Source organism: Hyaena hyaena, unplaced genomic scaffold (genome assembly GCF_003009895.1).
Source record: "Hyaena hyaena isolate Hyena2069 unplaced genomic scaffold, ASM300989v1 scaffold_764, whole genome shotgun sequence".
In the NCBI taxonomy this organism is placed as follows: Eukaryota; Metazoa; Chordata; class Mammalia; order Carnivora; family Hyaenidae; genus Hyaena; species Hyaena hyaena.
The window spans coordinates 780,870-802,936 of NW_024081395.1; the positions used below are offsets into that span (position 1 = coordinate 780,870).

A 22,067-nucleotide genomic window follows, 5' to 3' on the forward strand; every position below is an offset into this window, starting at 1 on the left:
TTTCTTGTGTTGTTAATTTTAGTCAATTTGACTGGTGTGAGGTGACATCTCAATGTAGTTGTGATTTGTATTTCCCTGACGATGAGTGATGTTGAGCATTTTTTCAAGTCTGTGTTGGCCCTCTGTATGTCATCTTTGGAAAGATGTCTACTTATGTCTTCTACCCATTTTTAACTGGATTTTTTTTGGGTGTTGAGTTGTAGAAGTTCTTTATATATTCTGGATACTAACCCTTTATTAAACAGATATGTCATTTGCAAATATTTTCTATTCTGCAGGTTACTTTTCAGTTTTGTTGACTGTTTCTTTTGCTGTGCAGTAGCTGTTTATTTTGATGAATTCCCAATAGTTTATTTTTGCTTTTGTTTCCCTTGCCTCAGGAGACATATCTAGTAAGAAGTTGCTATGGCCGATGTTAAAGAGGTTATTGCCTGTGTTCGTTAGGATTCTGATGGTCTCGTGTCTCACATTTAGGTCTTTCAACTATTTTGAATTTATTTTTATGTATGGTATAAGTCATTTTTTTCTTTTTCTAGTTCCTTGAGGTATAAAATTAGGTTAATAATTAGAGGGCTTTTTCTTCATGTAGGCATTTATCACTATAAACTTGCCTTTAGGAGAATGCTTTTGCCGTATCATATGAATTTTGGTGTGTTGTGTTTCTACTTTCATTTGTCTCAAAATATTTTGATATCCTTTTTGAATTCTTCTTTTGCTCACTGGTTTTCAGGATTAATTTCCATATATTTGTGAATTTCCCAATTTTCCTCTTGTTATTCAGAGTTTTCTACCCCTCTGGTAGGGAAAGACACAGAAGGTTTCAGACTCTTAAATTTGATAAGACTTATTTTGTGGCCTATTATATTCTATTCTGGAGAATGTTCCATGTGTGTTTGAGAAGAATGTGTTTTCTGTGGCCATTGAATGGAATGTTCTAGATATTTCTATTGGCCATTTGGTCTATAGTGTCATTCAAGTTTTTTTTTGGAGGGGGTCTAGATAATCTATTCATTGTCAAAGTGGACTACTGAAATCTCCTACTATTGTACTGCTATTTCTCCCTTCAGTTCTGTAAATATTTGATTAAATATTCAGGTGTTCTGATGTTGGCTGCTTATATATTTACAATTACTATGTTTTCTTGGTGAAGTTACCTCTTAACCATTATATAGTGACCTTCTTTTTGTTTTGTGACAGATTTTGACTGAAAATCTATTTTGTCTGATGCAAGTACAGTCACCCCACTATCTACTGTTCATCACCTGCATGACATACCTTTTCCCATCCTTTCACTTTCACCCAATGTATCCTTAAAGTGAGTCTCTTGTAGGTAACATACTGTAATTGTATTTTTATCCATTTAGACAAGTGTCTATTAATTGGAGAATTTAATCCATTTACATTTAATGTGATTATTGATAAGCACTGATGTATTATTGCCATTTTATTATTTTCTGCTTTGTGGTTGTATTGTGTATTTCCTTCTGCTTTGCTATCTTCCTCTGTGATTTGTCGATTTTTTTGTAGTAGTATACTTTGATTCCTTTCTCTATGTTTTGTGTAACTACTAGATTTTTTTTTCTTTGCAGTTACTGTGAAACTAAAACATTAGTTACCTAAAACATCTAATAACTATAGCAGTCATTTTAGGCTGATAACTTAAATTTTTTAATGTTTACTTATTTTAGAGAGACAGAGTAGGGCAGGGTCAGAGAGAGGAAGAGGCACAGAATCTGAAGCAGATTCCAGGCTCTGAGCTGTCAGCACAGAGCCCAACACGGGGCTTGAATTCATGAACTGTGAGATCATGACCTAAGCCAAAATCAGACGCTTAACTGACTGAGCTACCCAGGCACCCCTTAAGCTGATAACTTTAACTGCGTATAAAAACTCTGTAACTTTACTTCTCCCTCCAACATTTTATGCTATTGATGTCACACTTTTTTTAATATTGTGTAACCATTAAAAATTATTATAGCTATTGTTATTTTTAATATTTTTAACTTTTATACTAGATTTAGTTGATTTATATACCACCAGTATAGCAAATAGAGTATTCAGAATTTAACTATATATTTTACCTTTACTAGTGAGTTTTATACTTTCATGTGTTTTCATATTGTTACTTAACTTCCTTTTGTTTCAACTTGAATAACTCCCTTTTACATTTCCTGTAAGGCAGGTCTAGTGGTGATGAATTTCCTAAGCTTTTGTTTGGGAATGTCTATCTCCCCTTCAATTTTGAAGCTTCAAAATATATATACAGCTTTTCTGGGTATAGAATTCTTGGTTGGCAAATTTTTTCTTTCACACTTTGAATGTATCATTCCACTTCTTCCTGGCCTACAAGGTTTCTCTATAAAAGCAACTCAAAGCCTTGTGTGGGTTCCCTTGTTTGAGATAAGTTGTTTTTCTTTGCTGCTGTAAAAATTCTCTTTAATGTTAGATTATTTGTGTAATCTATCTCAGAGTAACCTTGATTGGGGTCCTTTGAGCATCCTGCATATGGATGTCCACATCCCTTCTACGATTCATCAATTTTCAGCCATAATTTCTTTAAAATATACTTGATCATGACCTGAGCTGATAGTAGGAGTCAGATGCTCAACCGAGTCACCCAGGCACTCCTCAGCCATTATTTCTTTAAATAAACTTTCTTCCCCTTTCTCGGTCTCCTCTCCTTCTAGGATTCCCAAGTTGAAGTATATTCATTTACTTGATGGTGTCCTGTAGATCTCATATACTTTTATCACTTTTTTTCTTTTTAATTATTGTTTCTCTATATATTCTAAATGACCTGTCTTTTAAAAAAATTTTTAAGCTTATTAATTTTTGAGAAAGAGACAGAGCATGAGCAGGGAAGGGGCAGAGGGAGAAGGGAGACACAGAATCTGAAGAAGGCTCCAGACTCTGAGCTGTCAGCACAGAACCCAATGAAGGGCTTGAACTCACAAACCATGAGATCATGACCTGAGCTGAAGTTGAACACTTAACTGACCAAGCCACCCAGGTGCCCCTAAATGACCTGTCTTTATTTTCTGATTCTTCTTCATGCTAAAGTCTGCTGATGAACTTCTCTACTGAATTTTCAGTTCTGTCATTATATTCTTCCACATCAGGATGTCTGTTTGGTTCTTTTTTAAGGTTTTCATTTCTTTATTAAATTTTTTAATTTTTTTCAAGTATTTTTGATTTCCATTAGTTGTTATCTTGCATCTCACTGAGTTAAAAAATTTTTTTTAACATTTATTCATTTTTGAGAGACAGAGACAGAGTGTGAGTGGAGGAGGAGCAGGGAGAGAGGGGGAGACACAGAATCTGAAGCAGGCTCTAGGCTCTGAGCTATTAGCACAGAGCCCAATGCGGGGCTCAAACCCATGAAATATGAGATCATGACTTGAGCTGAAGTTGGATTCTTAACCGGTTTAGCCATCTAGGTGCCCCTCATTGGACTTTTCAAAGATAATCATTTTAATTTTTTTCTTTTTTTTGCCAATTTGTAGATCTCTATTAGGGTTTGGTTACTGGAGCTTTATTAATTTCCTTTTGTGCTGTCATGTTTGCTTAATTCTTTATGATCTGTGAAGACTTGTGTTGGTATCTTGCATCTGAAGGAGCAAGCATCTCTTCTGGTTTTACAGACTGGTTTTGGCACATAAAAACCTTCTTCTGTTGGTCCCTAGGCTGATGGAATTGCCTCTTGGATTTCAGCTGAGCAGGGCTGGAGCCAGGTCATATGGCTGCTGTTTGTTCTGCAGTAAGGGTGCAGTTGGAAGGCCTGACCCCTGGGGTGATGGGACTGCCTCCAGGACCTTGGCCAGTAGAGTTGGCACTGAAACAAAGGTCAGCTTTCGGTTCTGCAAACAGTAGACTTGTTACCAGGTGTGCAGATGATGGTGGCTTCTGCCAGGTTCCTGGGAGGGTTCCTGCTAGCAACTTGGGAGGTTCCTTGGGTGGCCAAACTGGTCTGACTGGGGCTGTAGAGGCTGGAACTGAGTCACTGCTTCAAGGTCCACAGCTGGCACTGAAGTCTGTAGTCCTGCTCCAGGGGTATGGAGGGCATGCTCATCGTTTGCCTCCCTACAGGTTCCTAGGTGGGTAGGACTTCCCATGGACCATGTCCTATGGGGTTGGAGCTCAGTCACAGGGCCACTTCAGGATACACAGTCAGACCACGTTCAACAGGCCTGCCTCTGGGGGCTTGGAGGGGTCTCCTATCATGTCTCCTATCATGTGGGCAGGACTACTCCTAGACCATGGTTGAGATGGGCTGAAGCCAGCACAATGACTTTAGGATCCTCAGTCAGACTGAGGTTGGTGGGTCTACTTCTGGGGGCATGGATAGATGTCTCTCTCACTGTTTCTCTGGGTTGGAAGGATTGTTTCTGGAGTAAGGCTGAGGGGGGCCAGAGCCACGCCACAGGCTGCTTCATGGCCCACAACTGGAACTGAGGCCAGTGGATCTATTACTCAAGGCATGGGTGGGTATGGCTTGTCATTGTCCCCTGGAGGATGGTGCTAGCAACAGCGTCATGGTCAAATGGGGCTGCAGCGGAGTTCACAGACAGACTGGGCTCTTTTCTGGGTCTGTAGCTATAATTATTTAACCCTAGTCTGTGAGCCTGCCACCCGGGTGCAGGCATGCCTTTTCAAAACGGTCCTCTTCATTCTTGGGTTTTACTGGGTTTTGCAACCTTTACCTAGATCCCTTTGCAACCTTTACCTGAAGCTTCCACAAAGACACTTTTTCCATGGATAGCCACTAATTTACTGTCGCTGTGGGGGAAATGAAAGGCTGACCTCCTATTCTGTTACTTTGCTCTATAATGTTTAAAGTAAATATAAAGACAAAATATGACACATGGTCTAATCTTAAAGAGAACATGGGCATGGCTCATTTTATTGAGCTTTGCTTTACTACACTTTTCAGATATTACATTTTTTATAAATTGAAGTTGTGTGGCCACCCTGAATTGAGTAAGTCTATTGGTGGCATTTTCCCAACAGAATTGTGCTCACTTCATATCTCCATGCCACATTTTTGTAATTCTCACAATATTTCAAACTTTTCATTATTATTATATTTGTTATAGTGATCTGTGATCAGTGATTATGACTCACTGAAAGCCAAGATAATGATTAGCATTTTTAAGCAATAAAGCATTTTTAAATTAAGGTACATAGACTATTGTTTCAGATATAATGTTATTACATACTTAATAGATTACAGTATAGTATAAATATAAAATTTTATATGCACCAGGAAAAATTCATTTGACTCATTATATTGTAATTATTTGCCTTATTTGCAAATTTGCCTTATTTGTGGTCATCTGAAAACCAAAGCCGCAATATATGCCAGTATCTAAAACCAAGGTAGTCCTTAAAGTATGGCTTATGCGGTGGCTGTAGGTATGAGAAAAAGGCAAGCACAAAGCTGAGTGAGAAGAAACTGGAAAGACAAATAGAGGATAGAACAAGGAGTTTCTTACATAGGCTGTGCCCATATGAGCTACTGAATAGTTCTGAGTAAGAGTATGATCTGTTTAAAAGTTTCTGCGTCTGAAGAGGTGGTAAGGGGTGTGGTAGCAATGAAGCAAAATAAAGACAGTGTGATTGTCAGAGTATTTGGGGATTGGCTGGCTATGCGTAGATGATGGGGGAGGGGGCAAGAAAGAGTGAGGTATATGAGGGACTAGTCTGACCAGTCTGTTAGAGTGACATAGGAGTATGGTTCAGTACAGAATTCTTGAAGGGAGACAAAGGTGCATAAATCATTGTATAGGGTGAGAAGTTGAAGACAGAGGCATAGGGCCAGCTTGTGTAAAGAAAATGAATCCAGGAGGTGAGGGGAATGCAGAAAGTATAGTAATTATCTAGCTACAAGGTGATGGAGGCCTAACTCAGAATTGAGCTCAAGGGGGAAAATGGAGAAAGGCATGTTAGAGAGACTGAAAACTAACTACTGACAAGATTTGGTGACTGATTATAGAAAAGGTTTTGAGTCTAGTGCTTGAGAGAGTGAAACCCACAGCACAGTGGAGAGGGAAAGGGGAAGACAAGTTGTGTTTGGTAGGGTGAGTTTATGGTAAAGGCTGAGATGGAGATAGCTGACAGGCACTACAATCCTAGAAGTGAGTTCAGGTCCAAGATACTTGATTTGAAAACTATCATGCTGTGACTAGATTCACTGTGGAAGGGACAGGAGACAGAGATGGAGCAGGTAGCCAAGGGAGGAAATGTGAAGATCACTGAATTTGGAGATGGAAAGCACAGGTAGAAGGAACACAGGAAAAAAAGATTTTTCAGGAATATGCAAAACACTACAATACATTCAGTATGATAAGAATGGTTTTTAAAAAGTAGAAAGTATGCAAAAATACATTCCTATACAAATACATTGAAATAAGTCTAGAAAAATATATAACCAATCTACCATAGCTGTTACTCCTAGAGGAGAAGGGAAGGAGTTAGAATTATGTAGCCAGGGGGCACCTGGGTGGCTCAGTTGGTTGAGTGTTCTACTCTTGATATCAGCTCAGTTCATGATTCCAGGGTCATGGGATTCAGACCGGCATCAGGCTCCATGCTGAATGTGAAGACTGGTTAAAATTCTCTCTCTCTCCCTCTGCCCCTCTTCCCCTGCTCTCTCTCTCTACCAAAATAAATAAATTCAAAACAAAAAAGAATTATAGACCTAGCAATTCAATGGGAACTTCAGTTTTCTCAGTGATGTCTTAAATTTTTCTAAGAATCATCTATTCCCCATATAACTCATCAAAAATATTGAACAATGGAATAAATGGACAGGAAAGCACTTTTAGAATAGCACAACTCTCTCATGCAGAAACGCTCTCTCAAGAAAAGTTCTATTTTTAATACACATTGAAAAGTGACTTATTGTAGTTTACCTTATTTACCTATCAAGCTAAAAACAACTCTGCAACAAAGATACTTTCTTTAGCTCTACATTATTCATCATATTATTTTAGGTGAATAATTGGCAAAGTGGTAACTATTTATTTATTCTGATTGCTGAAGGCATTTTAGTCACTTTTCATTGCTTTATTTTTTTATGCAACAGCCAGTTACAAAACTTTCAGTGTCCATGTGTCTATAGATAGGACTCTCACTGTGGGACAGAAGACCACAACTTTTGTTGACACAGAAGCACACTGGGTGGCTTTTCTGCTTATGAAAATGGACCGATGACATTTTTTAGATGTTGGAGCTTTTTTCTACATCTCCCTGAAATACTGATCATTTCGATAACTTCTGATTATAGCACAGCACACCACTACCTAGAACCCTTCCAGATTCCATCCAAAGAGCTTTCCCTCCTTCTTCTCCTTAAATCAGCTTTCAAGAGGACCTGACCTTTATTCCTGTCACCATACTCTGTCATAGTCAATGAAAAGTATAAAGGAACAAATTCTCTTGAAGTGTAACAAACATAACCTTCTTTCTCCCCAGACAGCATTTACTTACAATAGTTGCATTTTAGCAGTTTGCAATCAAGTGACTTTTTTGTTACAGTATATCCATTTCTTATTACTCCAGCAATTGTTTGTTTGTTTGTTTTGGTACTTGTGTTTTTTTTAAATGATGTTATTTAGGTATATTTTACGTATCATAAAATCCGCCTTTTCAAGTCTACACAGTTGAGTGATTTTTAGTAACTTTACCAAGTGGTCTAGCTATTGCCATAAATCAGTTTCAAAACATGTTCATGCCTCCAAATAAAGTCCCTCAGGGTATTTACATTAATCTCTGTCCCTCCTTGGACCCCCACCCTCAGCCCCAGAGAATCACAACTCAACTGGCTGTTTCTTTAAACTTGCCTTTTCTGGACATTTCATATAAATGGCAACATATAATATACGGCTTCTTGGGTCTTCACTCTGACTTTATAGAACAAAACTAGAAGTTTTCCTTAGGCCTTTAAGAAAACTACACATTAAAGAAATACATTACCTTTAAAATAAAACTTTGCAATAAATACTATTTAAAATCTAAGAAACTAAAATATTAATTCTGTTCTACTTAAGTTCTAAAATTTGAGAATATTCTGAAGGCAATATAGTGTTATAAACATGAAATGATCACTTAACATATCTCACATGTTAAAACAGACAGTAAGACATCTTTCCCTAAAGCTTTAAATCATTTTAACATTTCAAACTTTACATGTGATAGAACTTACCTTTTACTTTTTGAGGATGGATATGTAATTTTACCTTCTAGGAAAAGTTTTAAATGGCCGATTTCTTAACATACTAGTTAATGCCTACAGGTGTATGTGCGTGTCTGTTATTTTCATCCATATTTTCATATCTTTAAAAGGAATAAGAGCCTCATGTGTAGTAGAAAGTAACTGGAATGTTCCAGCCTTGCTTAAAGGCATGCACCTGTCTGATAACCTCCTGTTTTCTGTGAGTGCCTCTGAACTTCCAAATTTGTACACTGTACTTATACTCTGGAGAAGGGCGGGCACGGACTCCTTTGAAGTAGGCAGGTCAGATTAGAAATTATATTTTATAGTTTACTGTGAGTTTCAGTAATGCACACATCTCAATTAAAAAAAAAGAATTCTTAACAGTATTTTAAAAACTGCTACTGTGAGTTTTAGATGATAGAGATGGATTTGCTAATGCTTTCACTGAGTTAAGTGAACGTGTCAATAAGTACTTCTGTCTTTGGCTTGGAATTCAGTATAAGGTAGATAATTCCACAAAACTTTAACAAAATCAAGAGATACTCATCCTTAAGCATTTTTCATTGAATCACTCTAATTGGGACAGGTTCTATGAAGAAAAATTATTTATATGATTATAGCCTCAACGCCAATTTTGAAAATAACAGAAATATAGAAAAATGTTATTCATCTAAATAAATTATGTTACAAGATAGAAATCAGACAGTAAGTAATATACAGCTACTTTCTGGACTCTCAAAACATCACGTTTTACACGTATTTCTCTCTTTGCTTTTATTTTTGCTGCCATTATCTGAAGACTGGAAAATAATGAACACATGCTGGTAACAATTCATATTTCTATTATACCTTAAATAGAAATGAGACTTCCCAGAAGAAGAAAATGAAGAAGAAAAGACCAAGTGAGACAACTTGGGGAAAAGTACTGAATAAGGCTCAACTCTAAACATTCAAAGTTATCAAAGCACCGCTAGCCAAAATCGCTTCTCAAAAGCCCTAGAAATTAGCCTTTAACCTGTTGTTTAAAAATCACAGGACACTTTCACCATTCTGCAAATCTCAGCACCAAAGGTTCTTTCTTAGTTTTATCTTTGTTATTAACTGATATGGAAATTCTGCTATAAACCAAACCATGAGATATAAAAGTAGTGCACTAATTTTTAACGTGCAAACAGAATGATTTTTTTTTGTAAAGTAAACCAAACTCACCAGGTCATAGGTTAAACAAGAATAGATTTTGCTAAATTGTTTCTTTTTCCCAAAGAGCAACTACAAAATAAAAAAATCAATACTAGGAAAAGCCCAGCTAAATGCTTCCTGACAAATCCTTGAAACAAAGTTGGTAAATCAAAGTAAATTAGTAGTAGATATCAGGCACACAACAATATATTTAATACATATTGCCAACTTTTCTGTTTTAAGACTGACACAATAAACTATTAAGAAAAATAGTGGAAACATCCTTAAACATTTAGAAAAAGTTGTGTGAATAGCACATATGCCACTTTGAATTTATTTAAAAATTAATGAGTAGGGGTGCCTGGATGGCTCAGTCATTTAAGAGTCCAACTTCAACTCAGGTCATGATCTCGTGGTTCGTGGGTTGAAGCCCTTCATTGGGCTCTATGCTAACAGCTCAGAGCCTGGAGCCTGCTTGGGATTCTGTGTCTCCCTCTCTCTCTCTGCCCTTTCCCACCACTAGCACTCTGTCTCTCTCTCTCTCTGACTCTCAGAAATAAACATTACAAAATTAAAAAAATATGAATAACTTGTCTTGGACAATAAATAGTAACAACTTCATAAGTTCATTTTTGAAAAAACATTGGTATAATTTCATTCTTTTACTTCAAACATATATACTTTCATACACCAATAATGAAGCAACAGAAAGAGAAATCAAGAAACAGATTCCATTCACAATTGCACAAAAAACCATAAAATACCTAGGAATAAACCTAACCAAAGATATAAGGGATCTGTATGATGAAAACTACAGAAAACTAATGAAGAAAATTGAAGAAGACACAAAGAAATGGAAAAACATTCCATGCTCACGGATCGGAAGAATATTGTTAAAATGTCATTACTACCCAAAGCAATCTACACCTTCAATGCAATCTCAATCAAAATTGCACTGGCATTCTTCTCAAAGCTAGAACAAACTATCCTAAAATTTGTATGGAACCACAAAAGCCTCCAAATAGCCAAAGTAATATTGAAGAAGAAAACCAAAATGGGAGGCATCACAATGCCAGACTGTAGCCTCTACTACAAAGCTGTAATTATCAAGACAGTATGGTATTGTCACAAAAACAGACACATAGACCAATGGAATAGAACTCAGAACTGGACCCACAAATGTATGGCCAACTAATCTTTGACAAAGCAGGAAAAAGTATCCAATGGAAAAAAAGACAGCCTCTTTAACAGATGGTGCTAGTAGAACTGGACAGCAATGTGCAAAAGAATTAAACTAGATCTCTTTCTCACACCATACACAAAAATAAACTCAAAATGGATAAAGGACCTGAATGTGAGACCGGAAACCATCAAAACCTTAGAGGAGAAAGCAGGAAACAACCTCCTTAACCTCAATCACAATAATTTCTTACTTGACACATCCCCAAAGACAAGGGAATCAAGATAAAAAGCTTCTGCACAGCAAGGGAAACAACCAAAATGAATAGACAACGGACAGAATGGGAAAAGATAATTGCAAATGACATATCAGATAAAGGGCTAGTATCCAAAATCTATAAGGAACTCACCAAACTCCACACCAAAAAATCCAGTGAAGAAATGGGCAGAAGATATGAACAGACACTTCTTCAAAGAGGACATCCAGACGGCCAACAGACACATGAAATGATGCTCAGCCTCCCTCATCATCAGGGAAATACAAATCAAAACCACACTGAGACACCACCTCATGCTGGTCAGAGTCGCTAAAATGAACAAATCAGGAGACTAGATGCTGGTGAGGATGTGGAGAAATGGACACCCTCCTACACTGTTGGTGGGAATGTAAACTGGTGCAACCCCTCTGGAAAACAGTGTGGAGGTTCCTCAAAAAATTAACAATAGAACTCCCATATGACCCAGCAGTAGCACTGCTAGGAACGTACCCAAGGGATACAGGAGTGCTGATGCATAGGGGCACATGTACCTGATGTTCATAGCAACACTCTCAACAATAGCCAAAACATGGAAAAAACCTAAGTGTCCATCAACTGATGAATGGATCAAGAAGATGTGGTATATTTATACAATGGATACTACATGGCAATGAGAAAGAATGAAATCTGGCCATTTGTAGCAACATGGATGGAACTCAAGGGTGTTATGCTGAGCGAAATAAGTCAGGCAGAGAAGGACAGATACCATATGTTTTCACTTATAAGTGGATCAGGAGAAACTTAATAGAGGACCAGGGAGTAGGGGAAGGGGATAAAACAGTTGGGGAGAGGGAGGGAGACCAACCATGAGAGACTCTTTAATACTGAGAACAAATTGAGGGCTGATGGGAGTGGGGGAGAGGGGGAGGGGGAGATGGACATGGAGGAGGGCACTTGTTGGGATGAGCACTAGGTGTTATATGGAAACCAACTTGACAATAAACTATGAAAGAAAAAAAACAAAGATATATAAAGGATTTAAAATTTATTTTTAGTTAAATTCCTTTTAGTTACCTCTACTTGTCTTTTGACAATTTGTCTCATCTATGAAGAGGTATGTAAACAGTAAAATCTTTACAGATTATGTACTGAAATAAGAACTTGGATGAGTTTCTATTGTGTGATGATGGGTAGCAAGGTTTTTTTTAAGTATTTATTTTTGAGAGTGCATGCTCAGGAGAGAGCACAAACTGTGGAGGAGGAGAGAATGTGGGAGAAAGAGACTCCTAAACAGGCTCTATGGGGCGTGGAGCCCCCTGTGGGGCTCAATCTCACCAACCAGGAGACTATGACCCAAGCCAAAATCAAGAATTGAATTCTCAACTGACGAAACCACCCAGGTGCCCTATGTAACTTTTTTCCTTTCATTTTCTGCCTGAATGAATAATAATAATAATAATAAGACATAAACAACAAACATTTAAATTTTTCTTTTCATTATTTCACTTAAGACATTCCTGGCATAACTCTCTACCAAGTAATTTCAGAAGATAACATCTACATTAGCTCTTGTCACCCAGCCTCTTGACCTGGATATAAACTGGAGAAGAAAACTTTAAAAAGGCCCAAGGTTTCTATCTTTGTCCTTTATTATTTTTGGAACTTTCCTCACTGACCAACACCAGTTCCTCCACTGATGACACCTTTGCTGTTCAGTGGTGAAGACTGAGCACTGCACAAGCCGGGCCCCAGCGGCACAGCTGTCCAGCAGGTGTGTAACCTGTGCTTCTCAGGGTGTTGCTCTCTGGTTTCTGAAGTCCCTCTGGACGCCTTGTATTACCTCTGGGCTTGCAACATCAGCTTCTTTCTCTCCTTTACTCTGTCTGTTGGGCATGCAAACCTGCCCACCCTTCAGTCATTAAAATAGAAAATATAATACCCTAAATGGAGTCAAACAAAACAAGCCCAACTCTTTCTGGAACAAGTCCACTCATGCCCTCCGTCAAAGCGCAGACTTGTTTGACCCTTTGCTGAGGCTTGCAGGCAGTGGTGGATCCATTGTGTGGCCTTCTTGCTGGCTTCCCAACACCTGTAACCTCTCACAGGTGCCACAAAAGCTTTTATAAAATACAAGCCTGCTTGGATCATTCCGTCTTATATTCCTACAGTCACATTCTGTCATGGTCAAGAGAAAATCCAAACCCTTTAACATGGGGGACAGTTTTTCATGATCTGATCTATTCAGTCTCCCGGCCTACTTCCAGGCTTGCCTACATCCTAAGCGGCAGGCATCCTGAACCCACTGCCGCACATGTTCTCGGAGCTGTCCTCACCGCTCTGCGTGTCCTGACACGTGGCTTTTTCTTCCAGGAGCACCCTTGTCTTGATTTACCTGCTCAGTAAATTTCTACTTATCCTACTAGCCATATTTCTAAAGTCGCCCTCTTTCTGAACCACTCTTCTCCAGACATGGTCTGTACCCTTCCTCTGGCCACACAGCACCCTGGGTATTGGACTGGAAGCTTTTGTAAAGCAGCTGAATCTTACTTATGACTTTATCACCAGCCTATTTCACAGTGCTTGGTACATGATGGGCATCTAGTATATATGTGTTTAATGATCACTATTCAGTTTTTATTTACTTTTTCTCTGTGTCTCCAAATGTAAGACTTAGGTCTCTTAAGTCTCTGAATTGCCAGCACCCAGCAAGTAAATGCCACATAACTAGATCTCCATAAAGATTAACGACTGTTGAATGAATCAATTCTGTAACTACCTCCAACTCTCTTTTGTCCCACTGATCCTGCAGGCTGATGAAAGATTACTTTTTTTAATATACAGCTTGCCATGGTTCCTATCACCTACCCCTTCCAGGTTCAAACTTTTACTGGCTTACTATTATCTACAGGATGAAGCCCAGGTCCCTAGCTCAGTTCTTTTGCATAGAAAAGCACTTTCCTTCACCTTCATAAACACTCTTACCCCTTGGCATCTCAGCTTCGGCTTTCACTGCCTACTCAAACTAAAATTGTCTTTGTGTGAGTCTGGGACATTAACCTGATTTAGTTTCTTAATATCCTCACTTATTAGAGCTGAAATGATCTTCACAGGCTCCCCCCCTCCACTGCCCCATTTTTCTAAGTGTTTTCCTATTACCCCCTTCACTAAAATGTAAGTTCCATAAACACACCTGGCTGGCCTTCTTCAATGCTGCATCCCCAATCCTAAAGAAGTGCCTGGAACCAGAGGTTAAGTGCTGAACCTCTGTTCAGTGAAGGAAAGACTAAATGCAAAAATACTTCTGGTTGGCATTCAAGGTCCTCAATGACTGGTCGTCCTCCATTTTCCCAGCCTTATCTCCAATCAACTCTTCACAAGACATCTGTTTGCTATTTCCCAAATACCTCTATTATACTTCCTGACTGTACCTTCTTTTTCTTCCTATTTAAATTCTCTTAATCTTTTATAGAAATTCTCTCTTTCATAAGGCAATCCAAAATGGTAAGCTCCTGAGCAATATTATTTATCTATTTAATGTCTTAAATATCTTTCAATTCTCTAGAGCTTTCTGTCTTACAATGGATTTTTTAAGAAATAGGTTTTAAGTTATAACAAAAGATTAAAAATTGTTAAAAGGAAAAATTCCATATGTTCGGAGTTAATAAGATTCAGACCCCATTTTACCTATTAAAAAAAAAACTGCATTCCTTCTTCAGATATAACAAAGAGGTTTGCTTTCAGGTATAATGTGCAACATAATAGTTATAATGATGCATTCAAAATTGTTAGTGACAACAAGTTCTAGTAACAACTCTAATGTCCATTTTGATTGCAAACAATACTGGCCACTGAACATATTATGAAAAGGAAACCAAAAAGTAACTCTTCCAACTTGAAACTCTGAGCCTCACACAATCCAATTAACTAAATACTTTGTTTTAAAATATAAACAAAAAAATAAACATAACAAATCAGAAACACTTATGTGTTAAGAACTATTACTAAAAAAAATTCTCAAAAATTTAGAATGAATTTAAATAGTTTTACTGATCTGCATCCCATTGACCCCAGTGGTAATTACATGCAATCATACCTACATATACCAGGCTATCCATCAGAACAGACAATACACTATATAACATGTAAACAAAAGAAACGTGCCAACCTGGATACCAACTTTGCACTGCTAGCATCTTCTGCTGAATTCATTTCATTCCAGTAGGGTTTTCTACGACTCAGATGCAGGCTGACCTGAGGAACACCATCAGATAGCTCTGGTTGTGGTACTCTGTGGGACTGAATAGATCCCTCACTCCTGGATTTTGGGATCTAGAAAATAAAATTGGGGGGGGGGAGGCAGATTAAAAAAATCTTTCAAATTAAGTTATTAAAGATAATTTACTCAAATTTATTAGTAACCTAATGTATTACTAACATTCCAGAAAAATATCAACCTAGGTATAGAATTTAAAATATTAAAAATAAATTGTTAAAAAGCAAAGGGCACAGGGAAGGGGAGCTACCAATACTTCCAAGAGGAATTTTCAAACCATATACAGCCCACATCCTTTTCCTGGATTCTGATACAAATCTTCCCCAGCCTTACCCCTCCAACCCCCCCCCACATTAGAATAATTATGCTGTGTAATGAGAAATTATAAGAGTATATCAGAATGGCAACCTAGAGTGAAGAAATAGAAAAACACAGAGGAAAAAAGGGCTGAGAACCACTGAAACAGAGGATGACAAAGTCAGAAAGGTGTCCAGAAGTACTTATTACCAACAAGCAAAATCGGCACCAGTTCACTAAAATTTCTTTTGTCATCTTCTTTTATAGGGCAAAGTATGGTCTAATACACTTTTAACTAAGGAAGTAATTAGGAAAAACCCCACCTTTTTAGTTCTATCTCTGGAAGCATGGGCAACAAAAGTGCCAAGTGAACCCTGGTATAAAGACTTCTCCTATCTGAGGTTATGTGCTCCCTTCAACCCCAGAAACATCTTCATGTTTTTACATTAGATCAGAAACTATGTGAATACAATTGATGTCCTTCTCCTGAAATTGTGTAAAAATCATGTGACAATTTCAGGAAAAATTCAAACCCTTGGATTGATTGTATTTGTAATACTAGAAGCTCTTTCTCATCTCCTGAACCTTTCTTATACTTGTCCTTCAACTTGAATGTCATCTGTTCATCACTGGCCGCTCAACAAATGCCCAAGACCACACCAAATCTTAACTTCCTTTGAGGTTGAGGGAAGAATTCACTGTCCACAGAGTGTCTCTAACTAATCTCAGGTCTTAAAGACCTTTCCCAACTTTGAATTCCTGTGATACACTGCCACAAAATCTATGCTTGATTTCATGTCGTCTGATAGTTTTTTTACATTTCTAAGTTATATGGCTTCAACCAGATATCTGGAGACAGAGATTACAGTCTCATTTTCTTCCCCTTTCTCTTCCTCTACCTGTCTTTTTCTTCCTCTTATTTATAAGATTATTTTTAACATTTTAGCCATTTAGCTAGAAACCCATTAATACTTATTGCCAGACAACACACTGTTTTTAGAAGATATTTTTAATTTTTTTTAAGTTTACTTATTTATTTTGAGAGAGAGAACGCATGAGCAGGGGAGGGGCAGACAGAGAGGAGAGACAGAATCCCAAAAAGGCTTTGCCCTATCAGCACAGAGCCTGACGCAAGGCTCAAACCCATGAACCATGAGACCATGACCTGAGCCAAATCCAAGAGTGGGGTGTTTAACCCACAGAGACACCCAGGTGCTCCAACAATACACTTTTCAACTGTGAGATATTCCAAAGACACTGACTGACTAAGAAACTAGGATAATGGGCAATTTAAAAAAGTAATATGGGGATAATTATAAACATCAGTATTTAATAAATTCATACCTTTACGAGAATTACAAAAATAACAAATGAAAATAATTTAGCAAATAGTTACATTTAGTAAAAACACTCAAAATATTATTAATTTTAATATTAACTTAATTTAATATTAAAAACTTACTAATATTATTGGTAAGTAAAATTTGCCCAAACCTGATGATTACCAATAAATTGTTCCCTTGCATTTCTCTGTAGAATGTTCATGAAAGTTCATGAAAATCAAGGAAAGGTGAATTTTTTAAAATTCTGAGCTATAGTTCATTGAGATACTTATGAAAGAAATATTTAGGTAAATAGTAAGAAGACATATGAAAAGTACAAATATATGCTATTATAGATTTCATAAAAGGGGCTCTTTTGCATGTGATTATTTTTCATATGAGTAGACAGGGAAAATAGACCCACCGAAAAAGCAGTAAAATTTCAAACTAGTTAGCTAAAAAATCTCACACAGACTTAATTCTGTCAATATTAAAATATAAGAATGATTGGCAACATTTTATGGTTTTAAAATAAGGACATGGCATTCTACGTTCAGTGATAATTTGGGGGTTCTAAATGTGACTCAATAGTTTATGAAAAGGAGAATATTCTAAGGTAGAAAGGTAAAGTGCAGCTGATTCCATTTGATCAGTTTATATTAAAAAAGACTATATAATGCAGATCACTAAAGACTCAGATACCAGAAACTATATCAGGGACATTTACCAAAGTGTTTTTCTGTGATGATTTAAACTCTCTAAAAAAAAAAAAAATAGAGGGGCATCTGGATGTCTCAGTCCATTAAGCATCTGACTTCGTCTCAGGTCATGATCTCATGGCTCGTGAGTTCAAGCCCCGGGTTAAGCTCTGTGCTGACAGCTCAGAGCCTGGAGCCTGCTTCGGATTCTGTGTCTCCCTCTCTCTCTGTTCCTCCCTCTCTCTTTCTCTCTCTCAAAAATAAATAAACATTAAAAAATAAAAAAAATACGATTGTCATTAACCATGAACTTTAAAATATAAACTTATTAATATATACTAAAGTAGTACAAAGAGCTGAGCTTATGTTCAAGGACATGAAAGTACCACATGAAGCCTTGTGAGAGAACAAAATTGTTAGAAAAAAGTAACTCAGTAACTCTGAGACCTTAGAACTATAGAGTATGTGGTTTTTCTTAAATAGTTTATTGTCAAGTTGGTTTCCATATAACACCCAGTGTTCATCCCAACAAGTGCCCTCCTCCATGCCCATCACACCCCTTCCTCTTCCCCCCCCACCCCTATCAGCCCTCAGTTTGTTCTCAGCATTCAAGAGTCTCTCATTGTTTGTTTCCCTCCCTCTCCCCAACTATGTTTCCCCTTCTCCTCCTGCATGGTCCTCTGTTAACTTCCTCCTAATCCAACTATACGTGCAAACATATGGTATCTTTCCTTCTCTGCCTGACTTACTTCGCTCAGCATAACACCCTCTAGTTCCATCCCATGTTGCTACAAATGGCCAAATTTCATTCTTTCTCATTGCCATGTAGTATTCCATCGTATAGATAAACCACATCTTCTTGATCCATTCATCAGCTGATGGACACTTAGGCTCTTTCCATGTTTTGGCTATTGTTGACAATGTTGCTATGAGCATTGGGGTACATGTGCCCCTATGCATCAGCACTCCTATCCCTTGGGTAAATTCCTAGCAGTGCTACTGCTCGGTCATAGGGGAGTTCTATTGTTAATTTTTTGAGGAACCTCCATACTGTTTTCCAGAGGGGTTGCACCAGTTTACATTCCCACCAACAGTGTAGGAGGGTGCCCATTTCTCCTCATACTTGCCAGCATCTAGAGTCTCCTGATTTGTTCATTTAAGCCACACACACATTTTTAAAAGGAATGCATGTTTTTAAAGGAGATGAATGATACCATCTTGAAGATATATCTTCAATACTATACATTTTCTTTACAGAAATGATGACTGTATGAAAAATAGAGTGGTAAAAATTTAAAACTGGCTGCTTTACCTTTGTCATTAATTTTAGTACAAATGTATTAACTTTGAGAAAAGGAAAGAGATCACTTTCTTTGACTTAGCTGGAATTGAGCTTTTTAAAAGCACATGATTTAAGCCTTGGCCTTATGAGGTAGGTAGAAGGGATAGTTTTATTTTTATTCTCTGAGTTTCCATCTCAGACTGTAAAGTTTATTGGTCTGCTTTGAGGTGGTATTCAAGGCTCCTTTCATCATAGAACTCCTGGACAGGCAGCAGAAGGGGGAAGGAAGAGGGGAAAGATGAGGGAGGAGGAGGGGTGAGGAGAAGGAGGGGAGGAGGTGGATGGGGGAGGGGAGGAGGAGGAGGAGGTTGACAACAACCCCAGTCAGCCAAGGCCAAGGATACAAGGAGACATCTTATTACAGTGTAGCCTTACAGCAGTGGTTCTTGCCAGGAGTTAATTTTGTCTGGAGACATTTCTGGTTGTCATGGGGGGGATGAGCAGGTGTGCTACTGGAGTCTAGTGCGTAGACATCAGTAATGTGATGAAGCATCTTACAATGCACAGGACAGCTTGCCACAAAAAAGACTTATCTGGTCCAAAATGTCAGTAGAGCTGAAGTTGAGAAACCCTGCTTCAGGGGTATGGAAAGAAGAAACCTGTCGACCCAGCTCCTCTTTTTATATCCTTTTCTCCTGGCTCCACCCTTCCTTTTCTTACCATTGCCATGTGAAGATGTAATGGGATCAGATCAGCTATAGGTTTAGCAAAATTGGGCCAAAGAGGTCACCTTGGCCTGCTTTGGCTAGTCAAGGGTTGATATTGATTCTGTGAGGTTCAGTCAAGCTTTGTGGGAAAGGGACTCTAAATAGGACTAAAAGCCTTACTATGATAAATGGAGTTCATGTGCTTCGAGAGACCCACTTGCAGCCTCCCTCATACTATGTGGCTAAAGTTGGAAAATCGCCAACCATCTGGGATACCAACTGCGGTGACAAAGCTTTTTCTTTCCATTGGAGATATCCACTAATTCATAGCAGACTTGGCTTCTTTTTTTTAGTAACTGCCTCATGATAACTTTTATACTTGAAGGTGAAAACTATAAAAGCCCCCAAACCATCTATAAAAAATGTTTTCCTCAGAAGAATTCTGCCATTAACTGTTTGAGATAAGGATCTAGGCACTTGTCAGGTGATTTATGTGTATACCTGAAATACTAACAATTCCAGGGACTATAAACAGCACATTCCATGCATGTATTTGCAGGTATGGGATGGTTTAACACAAGTCATTCGAGCTGCTTTAGATTTTGAGATGCCATGGGGATAGAAGCAAGAGAGTACCTTTGACACTTTAAAATTAGGAAATATTCTCCTGAATGTTATTTCTATTAGTTATAAAGATGTAGTGAATATTTACTCTGTGTTAGGCATGGTTCCATGAGATTTATATCAATTAATCTATTTAATTGTCACAACAACCCAAAGAGGCAGGGACTATTATTACCATATCACAAATGAGGAAACTGAAGCATTGAGTTATTTGTTCTATTGAGTAAGTGGCAGAACTATAGTTACAACCCAGGGAATCAGGCCTTACTACTTGTGCTTACCATTACTTTCTAAGGCTGGTTACATGTAAAAAAAAAAAAAAAAAAAAAAAAAAAAAAAAAAAAGGCATTTTTGGATGAAAGTCACATCACAGCCCATGATGCAAAACAGTTTCTTCCCTTTTTTTTTTTTGGCATTAGTAGTTAAAACTCTCTTTAAATGTATACCTCTGACATCTACTGAACCACTCTAGCAGTCCAACCTTAGGTGAAAAAATTAGTTATGAGTACAAAACTACACAGAAAATGTATTCATCATATATTTTTATTTATAACCGGCCAAAACTGTAAGCATTTTAAGTAGTCAAATTACTATCATAGGTAATTATGGCACATCTATATTTAGAAGGATATTTGAGCCATTTAAATATTTCTAAAGCTTTTAATGAGACTGTGGAATTGTGTTATGATGTATTATATAGTGTGAGCCTATTTATCAAATAAAAATGCATAAACATAGTTATATACCTCCAATAAAACTCAGATCTCCACGATACTTAAAACATACATGAATAAATTTCAAAGGCCAAAAAACCCCCCAAATTCTGTCACAGTCAAGACTGCAAATATTTTAACTTAGTCTCATCTTATGCTTCCACTTATAGGAGGATTAGGAGAAACTTAACGGAGGACCATGGGGGAGGAGAAAGGGAAAAATAGTTGGGGAGAGGGAGGGAGGCAAACCATGAGAGACTCCTGAATACTGAGAACAAACTGAGGGCTGATGGGGGTGTGGAGGGGGAAAGGGGGTGACGAGCATGGAGGAGGGCACTTGTTGGGATGAGCACTGGGTGTTATATGGAATCCAACTTGACAATAAACTATGAAAGAAAAAAAAACATAGTCTCATCTTTAAAAATTGAAAAAGAAATCCAGAACCAGAAAATCATCTGTGAAACTAGGCTGATTTATCTTGATACATTGATGTAACTAACAACATTAAAAAATCATGTGCCTCACCTTAATATTTATCCATATGAATCTATCACTATGAGGCCACAATTGTAAGTTTTAAGTACAGGCCCTCTGCCCCCAGGCAAGTGCAGGGTAGGGGTTGTGTGCTCTGCAGAACTGAAACAAAGGGACAGCAGTTGAATGAGGAGGAGGAGTTCAGGTGACTGGACAGGGTCCTGTCTCTAAAATTTGAATCTCCCTTTCCTTTCTGTAGATGGAGTAGGTTCCCTGCTTATTATGTGTTTCTTCCCAGCAAAGTAATGTGCATGTGATTCAACTGCAGGAAAATTTATGGGTATTCAGAATGATTTGAGCATTATCTATCTAGCTGTGATTGAGGGATGAAATGAGCCTATGGTCCTCCTACTGTGCTGCCATCTTAGCTCCCCTTCTCAAGTGTAGGCCAATTTATAACAACAATTTAGAATGCTATCAATGAAGAAAGTTGTGACAGAAGGAATCTGAAAAGTTAATTTTTAACATTTAGACTTTCTAAATAAAGACTATGGGGCTGTCTCATCTCCTTGACCTTTTTTCCCCTCCACTTGTCATTTGTATTGAAGAGAGCATAGCTTCTTGCCTTTCCTTCATGCTCATTCAAGTCATAATCTTCATAAGAAGAAATGGTGAAATAACAGAGTACTTGATGTTAAACTCCAATTTTTTTAAAAAGACATTTCTAGTGTAAAAAAAAAACTTAAAAAACACCTCTAAATCTGAAAAAAGCCTTTGTTTTTAATTAAGAATATCTGTTTGCTTTTCAAAAGTGAGGGTTTTTTTTTTTTTTTTTTTTTTTTTTTTT

General features: G+C 37.6%; 1 protein-coding gene across 1 annotated transcript in view; it reads right to left on the reverse strand.

The window, feature by feature from the left end:
- LOC120221181 (protein FAM13A) overlaps positions 1-22,067 on the reverse strand; it is a 283,092-nt gene that overhangs the window by 131,797 nt on the left and 129,228 nt on the right. Inside the window, exon 4 of the mRNA XM_039218435.1 lies at positions 14,996-15,159. Coding sequence (XP_039074366.1) covers positions 14,996-15,159 — 164 coding nt within the window. The remainder of the gene's footprint in view (positions 1-14,995; positions 15,160-22,067) is intronic.